General features: G+C 38.5%; 1 protein-coding gene across 1 annotated transcript in view; it reads left to right on the forward strand.

Moving 5' to 3' along the window:
• The window catches only part of TGFBR1 (transforming growth factor beta receptor 1), a 48,811-nt gene that overhangs the window by 21,454 nt on the left and 13,560 nt on the right, over positions 1-13,797 (forward strand). The window contains exons 2-4 of the mRNA XM_090274487.1: positions 849-1,094; positions 4,176-4,406; positions 9,275-9,505. Coding sequence (XP_090130613.1) covers positions 849-1,094; positions 4,176-4,406; positions 9,275-9,505 — 708 coding nt within the window. The remainder of the gene's footprint in view (positions 1-848; positions 1,095-4,175; positions 4,407-9,274; positions 9,506-13,797) is intronic.

Below are 13,797 nucleotides of genomic sequence, written 5' to 3' on the forward strand. Positions count from 1 at the left end.
TCCCTGTCCTAAAGATGCTTAGTTTCATAGGGGAGAGAAAAACAAAAGTAGCAATTCTAGTAAGCATTGTGTGCTTCGGGGAGCAATTAACAGTTGGAGAGCATGTTTGTGTGTGTATATAGAAGGATGTTGGTGACAATTAGGCGAAACGCCCTTAAGTCACTCTTTGAGTTGAGTCATAAAGATCAAAGAGATACAAGTGGGCATGATTGGTGTTCCTCCAATCGTTTCTATAGCCAGATTGTTTGTGTTAGAGCATATATGCATTGTTATTTGTACAGTCTCCTTGGCTTACTGAAAGAGTGCCTTAACCCTGGCTAGAAGATAAATGTCTTTCTCAGGGTTTGTACAAGAAAAAAAAGTAGCTTCATACAAATCTGTTTCCATTACTCCGTCACCATAAATCCACCCAAATGACATTTCCAGCCTTTAGTGGAAGGTTGTAATGTTTTCACACATTACTTCCCAATGGGGGAGTATATGAATGAATAGTTTTGGGCTAATAAGAATATGTAAAACCAGTACAAATTTAAATGTACTTTGTTTCATATGGGAGGGCAAAGGCTTGCCTTTACCTTGATGAAATTGTATGTAACAATTTCTTTATACTTGGAAGCAAAAACGTTTTAGAAGAAACCTGGGTCCAAATTTCATCATATTTGGCTCCGACGTATGTGTGCTTCTCGGCAGGATTTGGAACTCCTAAAAGTAACAGAGAGTTTTGTTTTTTGAACATTGCAAAGAAATTACTATAATAGGATCAGGAATGACTTATAGTGAATGTGGGATAACTTCAAAGTGTTAACCTTGAGAATTTTTTCTAATAAAATCTTGTTCTCTTTTTCCAGCATTACAGTGTTTCTGTCACCTTTGCACAAAAGACAATTTTACTTGTGTCACAGATGGGCTCTGCTTTGTCTCTGTCACGGAGACCACAGACAAAATTATACACACTAGCATGTGTATAGCTGAAAAAGACTTAATTCCTCGAGACAGGCCATTTGTATGTGCACCATCATCAAAAACTGGGTCTGCTACTACAACATACTGCTGCAATCAGGACCACTGCAATAAAATAGAGCTCCCAACTCTTGGTAAGTTGTTGTATAAGATGTTTTTGTCTCGGTACTACCAGAAAAGCTCTTAGACTCTGACTTTGACTTTAGAACTGGAAGGGATTTTAGAAATTGTCTCCCCCAGCTTGTTTCATTTAGAGGCAAGAAGAAACTTGTCTGTGATTGTAGAATTATAAGAGGCCAAGTCCTGACTCCTGGGTGTGTGTTGTTCAAGAAGGTGATTCCATGATAGACTTTCTATGAGGTCTGTTGTGCCTGAAGTGGTAGCCTCTTCAAAAGCGAATTCTGACAAAGCCCACTGCAGCAGCATGCCCTCGGAATGTCATACTTTGTCCTCACAGTGAACTTCCTCTTCCTTGTTTAATGCTCTAGCCTTTTAAAACAATCAATATTGGGTGGGAATTGAAAGGAGCACTAAACAGTCCAAATGCATTCATTTTGTAATTTCACCTTGCCTTATGATCTTTATGTTTAAATTATTATATATGATATCTAGGTTTTTGGTCCATCACCACAGTTTACATTTTAAAATGTCCTGGCAAAGCCGTGAATTTCAAGGATAAACTCTTAGGATTGGATTGATTTTAAGGTTCTGGTTTACGATGTCAGTCTGAGAACATTATTTAACTCTTGTTACTTTCCTCAAATTCCAAATCTCTACTGTAATAATCAAAGAAGTATAAAAATAGGGGGACCTGTATTAATGCTAGCAGAATTAATGAAATAATGCTACTCACATGCTTACACTTGGAAGGAACTTTGCAATTTATAGTGCAGATGACCTGAGACTAGTGAAAACTTAACTAATCATACGAAAAGGACCTCTTACAAAGTCCTGCCCATACCATAAGCTGAGGCGCTGGAGTGAGGCTTGAGGAGCAGACTCTCTCAGTCCTCCTTTAGGAAGCACCCAGTGTCAGTTCTTGGTGGGCAGGACATGGTGCTCACTTTCCACTCAGTTGGTCCAGGCAGCATGCTAATTCAGCATGGAAGAGGGCCAGGCCCCCCAGTTAGAGAAGGGAGGCAGTCCTCCCCTGGTGCGTGTGATAGCAGTGAAGCAAAACTGAGCCTGCAGCATGGGAGGGAATCTCCCTGTGGCCAGGCTCTGTCAGACTAATTTTTCTGGCTTTGGTAAGCTCCTGCAATTCTAGTATGACAAAATGGCAATTCCAGAATTTTCCATTTCCATTGTTTGGACTTGAAATATTTGAATGGAAACTCACAAAACCTTGTGAAGGACTCACTTTATTTCTAATGCTAAAAATACATAAATTCCTCATCCCCAGGTCCCTGATACGCAAACAACAAAAAGAAATTACCAGATGAAAAGCTTCAGTGGTTTAAAAGACGTAAACCAAACTGGATAAATCAGGGTAGCTGTCCTTTTTTAGATAGACTTACCACATGATAGGGAAGCATGTTCAGACAGACCGAGGTCTGTTTTCAGTTGTTCACTATAAAATGAGAACATTTCACAGTTGTTAAAGATTGCATTCAGATGAAAAGCTTGATTGATGAGTTATTTTTTAAATATAATATGGAAAGTGAAACAGTAGACTGGATACTGTAATTATATAGTCAAGTGTGAGACAAGCTTAAGGCAAGACAAGCTTGAGAAGTTGTGTTACAATTCAGAGAAAAAGACAGTTGGTGACAAATTAAGAGATACAGAGGACAGATCTAGGTGATTCCAGAAAAAAAAGACATAAGAGCAGACAGAAGAGAAAAGAAAACTATGCAAAATTAATTTTAAAATACTTAATAAAATACATATAATGAAAGATATACCAATTTTAAGAATAAAGAAAAAGTCCTGACTAGGTGGCTCAGTTGATTGGCGCGTCATCCCCTACACCAAAAGGTTGCAGGTTTGATTCCCAGTGAGGGCACATACCTAGGTTGCAGGTTCTATCTCCTGTCCGGGAGCATACAGGAGGCAACCGATTGATGTTTTTCTCTCTTCCTCTCTCACTCCCTCTCACTCTGAGATCAATGAAAATATTTTCAGGTGAGGATTAAAAAAATAATAAAGAAAAAATTGTATATACATTCAGCACAAGTGAACACTGATTCACTATAAAAGGGAAAAATGTTCAAATTTTCTGCTTTTTTTCAAAACTAGAAGGCAGTGGAACATTATATAGTGATTGTTACTCAGAATTCTTTAGACAAGCCAAAATTTTTCATATATAAAGACAATGGGCATCTTGAGATAAGTAAATATTCAGTGTATAAGGACCCATGTACTCTTCCTGAAAGAAATTACTGGAATTAGAATTCTGTGTCATAAGAAATCAATTCAAGTAAGATGTCAAGAACAGGGAAGATGTGCTATTAAAGAAATAGTGGTGTGCTCAGGTGAGCCAGCAAGGCGCAGGATGAATGCCAAAATAATTGTAATCATTGTCTTTCTGAAACAGCGTAAAACAGTAATTATTAAAAGAGGTTATAAGAAAATAAATGCTTGAATTAAAAGCTGAAGCAATTAAAATAGACTAGAAACTATACACAAGCAAACTCTGTTATAAAAAACAAAAAATACATTTTGCCTGAACAAAATTGGTGGTGGAAATATTTATATACCTGTATATACTAAAATGTGAACTGTTTTGAGGAGTGAGACTGTATATAATTGTTTAACTTTTGATCATTTTATTTATACATTTTTCCCCCTGCTGTGAGCGTATATATTGGTGTTGGAATAAGAACACAAGTCAGAACTACTTAAAAATAAGACTTAAGAAGACAGTAATGGGAGTTGGTCCAGATTATTGGTTCTCTTTTTTGGTGATCTGAGAGCAATAAATAGGGACGTTCTAAAATATTGGTGGTAGCTGGTTTTGTTATTTATTTAGATGGCTGAAAAATGCAGGAAGAATAAGTAAATGTTGACTGAGTTGGTGATCATAAACGGAAGGCCCATGGGAGGAAATGGAATGATTCACTTGCTCTGGCTTCTAGCCCCATGAGCTGCTGTAATGAGGCTCTATGACTAATGGCAGTGGTGGCCAAGGACAGGAAACGTGGAGGATTAGAAAAGTGGGGTGTCACCTAGTGTGTTTGTTGTTGTTGATGTCTATTTCACTTGCCCTTTTTCAGAAAAGCCGTCCCCTGGCCTCGGCCCCGTTGAACTGGCCGCTGTCATTGCGGGACCAGTCTGCTTCGTCTGCATCTCACTCATGTTGATGGTCTATATCTGCCATAACCGCACTGTCATTCACCACCGAGTGCCCAATGAAGAGGACCCTTCATTAGATCGCCCTTTCATTTCAGAGGGCACTACGTTAAAAGATTTAATTTATGATATGACAACATCAGGGTCTGGATCGGGTAATGTAATTGTTTTTTCTTTTCCCTAAGAAATCTTTAAATTTACTATATTATTTAATTAGCTGGCTAAGTCACTTGGCTTAGTTTGTTAAAACTTGGGGTAGCGTGAATGCTATTCCAGCTTTCAGCCTAATGAAGGTCTTTAAGCTTGGTCTATATCTGACCAAGCCTAGCTTAGTACAGACAGATTAGAACTTAACTTTTACTGAAATAAGACTGCGTCAGCTTTCTGTCTGTGTAAATTTCAAAGCATTCTCACCTTCTCACGACTCCATGAAGTAGTAAGAAAAAGGAGAATTATTCTCATGTAGATGAAGCTATGTGCCGCTACCCATTCTATTAGCGTTGTTAAACAGCTTTATTCTTGCCTTTGAAGACAGGCAGGACAGAAAATGTGCTTCAACTTGTGAAGGTTGCATACTTTTTTAACATATGACATTGGTTTCTTTCACTCAGGCCTAATTTTTTATTAAAGTTATGAATTTTTAGCCATTTTCTCACTTCAGGAAAAAGTCTAATCAGCTTGTTATTTAATATAGCTTTATGAATCCATGGCCCCTGTATGTGATGTTTGCTTTTCTCCAGTCTGGTGATTTTTGTGGGATCAGAAATAGACTGGCAAATTGCCACATAATCCCCTGAAGTGGATTTTGACATAGCAGTGCTTTATGTTTAAACTAAAGGGGATTTATTTTTTACTTCTTCTTGCTTTGGAAGGATACTAAAAGAGGGAGACCCCTATCTTTTACAGTATTGTAATTTGACACAGGTAGGAATCTAGAGATCTGGATTCCAGTGTGAGCATTCTCATAGGTTTGGCTCTCTGACCTTGGTTAAACCATGTCTTCTTTGGACTTCTGTTTCCACATCAGAAATACAGAACAGATACTACTGGCAGTACTACTTACAGTGGCTTGTTAGGACTTTTAAATGAGATATACTCTCTGACCTTTGAAAAGTATAAATCAATTTCAAAGGCTACATTTATGGATAAAAATGAAGATTTGAAAAGTTCACTAATTTTAAAATCAAGTAACTAAAGAAACACTAAAGCAGAAATTGTAACTGGGGGAAGAACATGACTTTGGTGCACAAAATCACATCTAGTAATAAAGTTCATGCAATGACAAATGCCTATTTTAAGGACATTAACATATATTGATATATGTGCATATCTGTTCATTTATTTAATAGGAAGAAACCTATTTCATGACCTGAAGTATTCTGTAGAATTTGGCTATATATATATTAAGTGAATGAGTTCTGTCCCTGACTTCTAGGACACATATAGGCTTGCCCTGGAGCCCAGGTCTCCTAGAGTAGCAGCCTTTGGGGACCCCTGAGACCATTGTGAGGAAGGAGGCAACGAGACGTTGGATTGAGAGAGAGCGGCCTTAGTACTGAGGATGTGACAATCTTTGGGCAGGAGTGGTAGAGGAATGGAGATGGTTTCAGGGCTTCCCTGGGCTTTCCCATGATTCTGAGTTAGTCCGCAGAGTTCCCAAAGATCTGGCTCTTTCTAGAAGTAATTCTGGACCAAAATACTATGACAAGCAAAGACCAAAAGTCACAGGAAATCAAAGTGGCTACAAATCATTTGGAATTAATCCCTTGGACCTGTTCTGTTGTTGCCAAACTTACACGCAAGGAAATCAAAGCAGCTCATGCCACTTGGCACAGTGATATGTATGAGACCTCAAGATGAACAAGCCGACTTGAAGGATCAAAAGGAATTGCTGTCTGGGTGGCAATTGATTTTCCAATAAGAACACATTTTATTTACCTTAAAGATACAGACATGAAGTAAAGAATGGGATTATTCTTTTTTTCCATTTTATCTATATTTCTAGAGGCATCGACAATCAGAGCCTGTTGTCTGAAAGCTTCTTGCTCTCCTTTTGTGCCTTGCTCTGCAAAAACTTGCCTGCATTGTGTGCTAGCTTTGTGGTTTGGGGCAGCTTAGACGATGTCTCGTGCCTGAGTTATTTTATCTTTAAAATGAAAGTAATTGGCTTATCATGAGGTTCACATGAGACAAAGATGTTTGTGTGAAAACATGTGGTAAATGGTAAAGGTATGTCCAAATGACTGGTGTTACCATTATTGAAAGGACATTTGGAAGGAAAATCTGACATACAATATCCATCTGCTGCATTGTACAGAAAGGCTTAGTTTAAGGCCTCTTTTCCCTGTCATAGCTCATTGAATGGCCTCCTGATTTATCTATATAGAAGCTTTTGTCTGTTGAATGATAGTAGAAAATGCCATCTCTTTCCCTTCTATTCATTATAAAACCTTAATGCCACCTCATGCACTGGCCTCATGCTTGTGAGTAAATAAAATGTCCATACATTGGGAATAAAATACAATAAAAATTAAATTTAAAAAATAAAATAAATGTCTATACACAATGCCCTTTTTAGTTCTCTCACTCATTGAGGAAAAGGTAAAACTAAACATTTTACATCGTGAATTTACATATTTATTACTTAGTACCATGACCATAATTGAGGAGAGGCCCTATCTACCACAAAGACTGCTTTTGACTTGGGAACTGGAGGGAAGACAGTGGAGAGCTGGGCTCTGCAGCTCTAACCTTAAACTGACTGAATCCCCATTGCATTCACTGGAATCCCAGGTTGTGCACGTGCCTCTATTTAAGCTGTCATTAGATCATTAAGTGGTGGGAGCGTGCGCACGGGTGCCAGTTTTTGAGAGATACTGAGTCTTGTATCAGTGTTCCTCATGTCGTGTTCAGGCTTATGGTCTCTTATAATGTGTGCGCGCTATTCCGGTCTTATTTCTGTTCATTAATGTGAAGGTTTTTCCCTACTTAAATTTCTCTCAAGCAGTCCTAAAGGTACGGAAGAGTCAAGCAGAGAATATAGAGATCTAAATTAGACCTGTTTATTTTTGTCTTTAGAAGAAAATTATTACTTTTTTAAAATGTTCAGGTATTCATGTAGGTTATAGCTTCCGAATATAGATACTATAATAAATCTAGATGTGGTTTTTAATTTTCGGTCTGCGTCTAGAATCCAGGGGTGACAGGGCCGACAAACACTTTCCTTGTTCTATTAGCCTTTCTTGATCATATTATTTACATGAGTCCTGAATTGTCAGGCATTTTCAGACTGCCCGTTCACCATTCCCCTTTCTTCTTTATTCCTTGATTTCCAGCTTCCAGATTAACCTCCTGAAATAAACTCAAGTATACTTTAAATCTTTCAGTACATGGTGTGGCCTTAAGATAATTTAGTAAATTAGTATCTAAATAAAGCATAAATTAGGACTTGATCTTTCATCATACACGCAAGCTCCTTGATTTAAATAAGGATTTTTCACAGATTTTTTTTTAGTTAGCAGTCTCCTCATTAACATAAAAACAGTTGTTTAGACTGCTCACTACTTTGTAGAAGATAGGGAGGATATCAGAAGCAAATTTAACGCGGGCACACCAGGTGCGCGCCCTGGGCCCTGACTTCTGAAGGGCCCCGCAAAACCCCAGCTTTACACTTTTTTCTGATGACACCAAGTTTGGTTTCATTACTACGCTGCATACAATATGGTTAATATGTATTTTTATTTTCCCTGTCTCTTTTTTTTTGATGGGCCCAATATTTTCTTTTGCGCCCAGGGCCTCAACTGACCTTAATCCGTCTCTGGGATAGATGGAGCAAGGGAAGGAAAGGACCCATTTGAGAAACTTAGAAATGAAAAGAGAAAAACTTCTGATAGTTTTGAAGATTTGACATTTGGATTTATAAGCATCTGACATTAGGGAACCAGAGAGCAGATGATTTCATTTATTTTCATTGGGTTAATTTGATCTGGCAGGCAACTCTGAATATAGGTTATAACTGACACAAATTCATATGTAATAGATTATATAAATAAATTCTAGTATAGAGCATGATATACACTGGTATTTTAATTGTCAGTGTCAGTATTTTAGGTGACAATTCCTTAGTCCATGGGAGATGTGATTTTTAAGTGAATTGGAATAGTACCAAATATAGTGTTTCTTAAATGGTGTAGGTAGTAAATTCTTTTCTGTAATGAAATATGTGTGGTAGTATTTCAAATTATGTGTTTTGGAATATGGCAAGTTCAGTTGGTTAAAAAAAAAAGGTACCAGTGTCCCATTACCAAAGTAAATTACAAGACATTGTTGTTAAAACACTAGCATTGTCCAGGCAGCCAGTTCCTAGCAAGTAAATTGCCTGTCTTGAAATGGTTTCTGTGATAATTTTTACTGATTTGTTAAAAGTAAAGGCCAGCATTTACTTCTATGTGTCTTGTATTCAGTATTTCCCACAATTAAAACAATTTAAAACTGTTACCAGATTCATCTTTCTAAAATTAGATTTTTAAATTATTTCTCCCTGTACATGGCCTCTTTTCAGAAATCTGAAAAGATTGGCTTCTAGTGCTCTCCATATTCTGGTAACAGCTTACCTTCTCTTCCACTTCTTTACTTACATGCACCTCCTTTCCGTTTATCTGAGCTGGTTCCCTAAACACGCATCATTGGTTTCCTTCTACTTCTGTTCGCATATCCTCCTGCTGAATACCTTAGCGCCTCTTCTCCTTCGGCTCTATCCCTCTGGAAGGCCAGTCAAACTTCAGCTTACCTTACAAAGCCTACCTTGACCCGCTAGGCAGGAGTTTTTGGCTTCTTTTATTGTACTTATAATTTGCCTTTTAATCATGAATTACTGTTTTTGCAGATGTGGTCTTTATCCCATTGAGATTGTGAGTTCGTTAAAAGAGCTTAAAAGAGTTAAGCTCTACTTTCCTATCATGGTGTTGGAAACCCATACTGTTGTTGATTTTTTGTATTGAATACTATTTATTTTTATCTTCAGGTTTACCATTGCTTGTTCAGAGAACAATTGCAAGAACTATTGTGTTACAAGAAAGTATTGGCAAAGGTCGATTTGGAGAAGTTTGGCGAGGAAAGTGGAGAGGAGAAGAAGTTGCTGTAAAAATATTCTCCTCTAGAGAAGAACGTTCATGGTTCCGTGAGGCAGAGATTTATCAAACCGTGATGCTGCGTCATGAAAACATCTTGGGATTTATAGCAGCAGACAATAAAGGTCAGTAACATTTCCTTCTCCTTTGAGTGTAACAAAATTTAATTAAGCCTTTTTACAGATATGGCTACTAAACATTGTCAAATTGAATGAGAAAAATAAATGTGTTTAATATAGGTTAGCTCTATTTGGTCACATGGAATATGTTAGATGCCCTTAGGACCAGGAACTTCTTAAGACCAGGAACTTCTTAAAGATGGTCTTGACCCTTAACATCATGTTCCTCTAAATCTCTAATTGTTTTATAAAATGTAAAGAGCAATTTTTTAAAAAAAGCCATGTGCTTTTATTTGCTTCTGGACAGTTAGTTATTAAGTATAGTCATGATACAGAAAAAAGTTATAAACTCAGGTTGCTCAAAACTTTGATGTAGGATAGAGCCCAGATATTGTTCTTCATTTAATCGCTCCCTGGCCATTAGAGTATTCTGATATATACTGATGACCTTGTTTATAGGGCAAGTCAAAGTAACTTCTAGTGTGTTCTGTGTTTTAAGTTGCCAGGGACCAAATAGACTAATCTTTTAAGTAACCTCAGTTAAATAGAGACATGGTTTCTCCAAAACCACCTTGACAATTCCTTGCTTGTTGCTCAGGGACTTGGGGCCCAGCAGGTGCTGAGGACCAGGCTCAGACCAGATACCAAGGAAGCCTTGTTAGTGGAGAGTCCAGAAGAGCAGTGCCTGTGAGCAGTGACTTCACAGTGTACTTCACCCGCTTTCTTGGCTTCAGTTACTACCTTTCGCCACAATTCCTGCTTTTATGGCTTCTGTCAGAGACTTAGGTTACAACTCAGCTCTCGTCATCCACACTCTGAATCAAATATTTCCCAATTTCCTGTTTTTTAAAAAATGCTATCATTATCTTTTTGAGATTGGCCAGAACTGTAGTCATCTTTTTCCTTCTGTCCCTTCCCATTTTCTTCAGCAATATTTATTGCTTCAAACTGTTAACTGTTGAACTCAGTTGGTAACTATGAATGATTTTATAATTTTTATTTTTTCTTTTCTGTATTTTCAATTTACTTACAACAAGCATTTATTACTTGCTTATTTTTCTAACTTTTGTTTAGAGAAAATTTTCAGTATATTGAAAAGAATGATATAATGAACTTCCATCATTCACTTTCAATAATTATTAGCTCGCTACCAATCATATATGATCTCCGATTTTACCAACACTGCCCCTATCTAAATTATTTGAAGCAAATCCTAGATAACATATTTTTCATCCATAAACATTCTCAGTTTATATCTTTAGACTATAAAGGATCTTTTTATGAAACAATCATGCTATCATTGTCATTTTAAAAAATATGATCAAATATCCAGTTTCAAATTTCTGCAGTTGTCTTTTTTTTTAATGTGTTTTATTGATTACAGTGTTACATTTGTTCCAATTTCCCTTCCCTCTGCTCCCCTCCACCCGGTGGCCCCCCTCCCTCCCCTTGTCCCCCCCCCCTTTTAGTCCATGTCCATTGGTTGTGCATATAGTTCTTCTCAACCTCTGTCTATTCCATTCCCTCCTACGATGTTTCTTAATTCCTATATCATCTCCCTCCTTCTCCCCCTTCCCCCTCCCTGCTGACCTCCCCCCAATATGCTCCCCATACCTATAATTCTTTTCCACTCTCATTGCCTATTTAGTTTGCCTTTGTTTCAATTCCCTAGCTTCTGTTGTTGTTTCTTGTGATGCAGTTTTCATTTTAGTGTTCATAGTTTTGATCCTCCTTTTTCTAAACCAGTCCCTTTAACATCTCATATAACAGTGGTTTGGATCTAATGAACTCCTTCAGTTTTATTTTGTCCTGGAAACACTTTCTCTGCCCTTCTATTCTGAATGACAGCTTCGCTGGATAGAGTATTCGTGGTTGTAGGTTTTGGATTTTCATTGCTTTGAATATTTCTTGCTAGTCCCTTCTTGCCTGCAGGGTCTCCCTTGAGAAGTCAGCTGATAGTCTAGTTGGGACCCCTTTGTACATGATTCTTTTCTTCTCTCTTGCTGCCTTTAAGATTCTCTCTTTATCTTTAACTCTTGACATTTTGATTATAATGTGTCTTGGTGTGGTTCTCCCTGGGTCCAGTTGTTTTGGAACTCTCTGTGCCTCTTGGACCTGTAAGTTTATGTCCTTCCCCAAGTTTGGGAAGTTCTGCTTTATTATATTTTCACTTAATTTTTCACTTTCTAGTTCATCTTCTTCGCCCTCTGGCAAACCAATTATTCTTATGTTTGGTCTTTTACAGCTGTCCCAGAGGTTTCTGATCCTCTCATCATTTTCCTTGCTTCCCGTTTTTTCTCTCTGCACTGGTTGACTGTTCCTTCTCTATGTTCTGGTTTGTTGATTTGAACTCTGGATTTTATTTCCTCACTATTTGTCTCATATGAGGTTTTGTTCCTTTCAGTATGAGTGTTTTTCAATTCTTTCTCATCTTTTTCCAGATCTTTTGTTAATTCTGTAAGCCACCTGATAACAATGGCCCTGAACTGAGCCTCTGACAGGTTTCTTATTTGTTCATCTGTCAGGTTCTTCTTTTGTTGCCTGGTGAGCTGCGCCACCGGGATTTCTATAGTTGTCTGCCTCATTTTGACAGATGCGTTTTGTTTTCTTGGGCCAGCTGTAGGGGGCAGTGCCTGTGTACTCGTCACGACCCAGCGACCGGCGGCGATCCGCGACCTTTTTTGCTGCGCTGTGGCCCTTTGTGGTCACTACCCGGTAACCGGCGGCGGACCAGCAACCTATTTCGCTGTGCTGTGGCGCTTTGTGTGGGGGCGGGGGTCCAAGATGGATTCCTGCAGTTATTCCACTAGAGACCGGGATCCGTCCTCCCACCCTCTGGGCCTCACCGTTCGGCGATGTGGTGGTTGCTCTTCCCAGTGTTGGGGTCGGGAGCTGCCGGGGTTCGACTGCAGCTGGGATTGCTCTCCCTGCCGCTGTCCCTGGTGCTACCGCAAACAGCTCCGCCCCCTTTGGCTCTTACCTGCCCAAAGAGCACCGCTGGTTTATAACTTTGTACGTTGGGCTTCCATGTAATTTTATTTTCTGGAATTTCTAGTTATCTTTTGTTTTGAAGTAGTTGTATTCCTCTCTAGTTGTAGAGGGAGACCGACCGTGTCCGTCTAAGCCTCCATCTTGGCCGGAATGTCTCTTTTTTTTTTTTTGGACAATTGGTTATTCTCTTTAGGATCCGAAGTCCACACATTGCATTTGGTTGGTATTTATCTTAAGTCTCTTAAAATCTCTAGGCTCCTTCTCCATCTTTTTTTTTCTTTTTTCTTATTACAGTTTATTTGTTGAAGAAACTAGATTGTTTGTTCTGTAGGGCTTACCACATTCTGGATTGTGCTAATTCAAGGCCTGTAGTATCTCTGAAGTTGCCCCTTGTATTATCTGAAAACTGGTAGTTAGAATTTAAGACTGAATACGTTTTATTGGTTTCCCGAAAATATTTCCTATCGTATATTTTCTGTTGTATCATGTCAGGAGACATATAATAATGTTTGGTTTTCTCTTTTTTGTGACTTAGAGTCGGTGATGGATATAGGCAGTGATTATCAGTGGCTGCTACCACTTCCATGTTACTTAATTTTAAAACAAAACATAAACAAAAGTAGGGGGGATGGGAGGAAGAAGAGAAGTGGGGTGGGTGGTAAGTAAGGGAAGGGTCTAGTTGAGGAACTAGTATAAATGACTCATGGACTTGGACAACAGGGTAGGGATTGACTATGGGAGAAGGGGTGGGTGGAGGAGGGAGCAATGGGGCAAAAGGTGAGACAACTGTAATAGAAAAACAATAAATGAATTAAAAAAAAAAAAAACATAAACAAAAGCAGTGATCCTAGTCTGACCAAGTCCTTAGTTCTCATTTTCATCTGTCTTTGACATCATTTAGCTTCTCCAGTTTGTAAAAAACCTTTATTGTGTTCTGTGACTCTAGACTTCGATTTCTTAATAGTTGTCTGTTTTCTGAAACTCTCCTGACTGATTTCTATGAAGGATCTAATTCTACAAGTAGTAACTGCTCCCTTAAAGAACTTACCTACATTTGTGGCTTCAAACTCTATTGTAGTACTGACTTTCAAATCTGCACTTTGAGGCTCAAACCTCACCCTCGCCCAGCATATTTCAGGCATATGTTCAAGTCGCAAACACACTGACACACATGCTCCCCGCTGCTGTGCCCTGAGCTTTCTCTTTGAATATGCTCAGGCAGCCACCAAGCTGGTGCTGTCATCTGCTGGTCACCATGGGAACTAGCTGACCTTGCTGGCTCTTCCCTAGCTCCTCCATCCCAATTC

This window comes from Furipterus horrens, unplaced genomic scaffold (assembly GCF_987537825.1).
Source record: "Furipterus horrens unplaced genomic scaffold, mFurHor1.1.pri manual_scaffold_4, whole genome shotgun sequence".
In the NCBI taxonomy this organism is placed as follows: Eukaryota; Metazoa; Chordata; class Mammalia; order Chiroptera; family Furipteridae; genus Furipterus; species Furipterus horrens.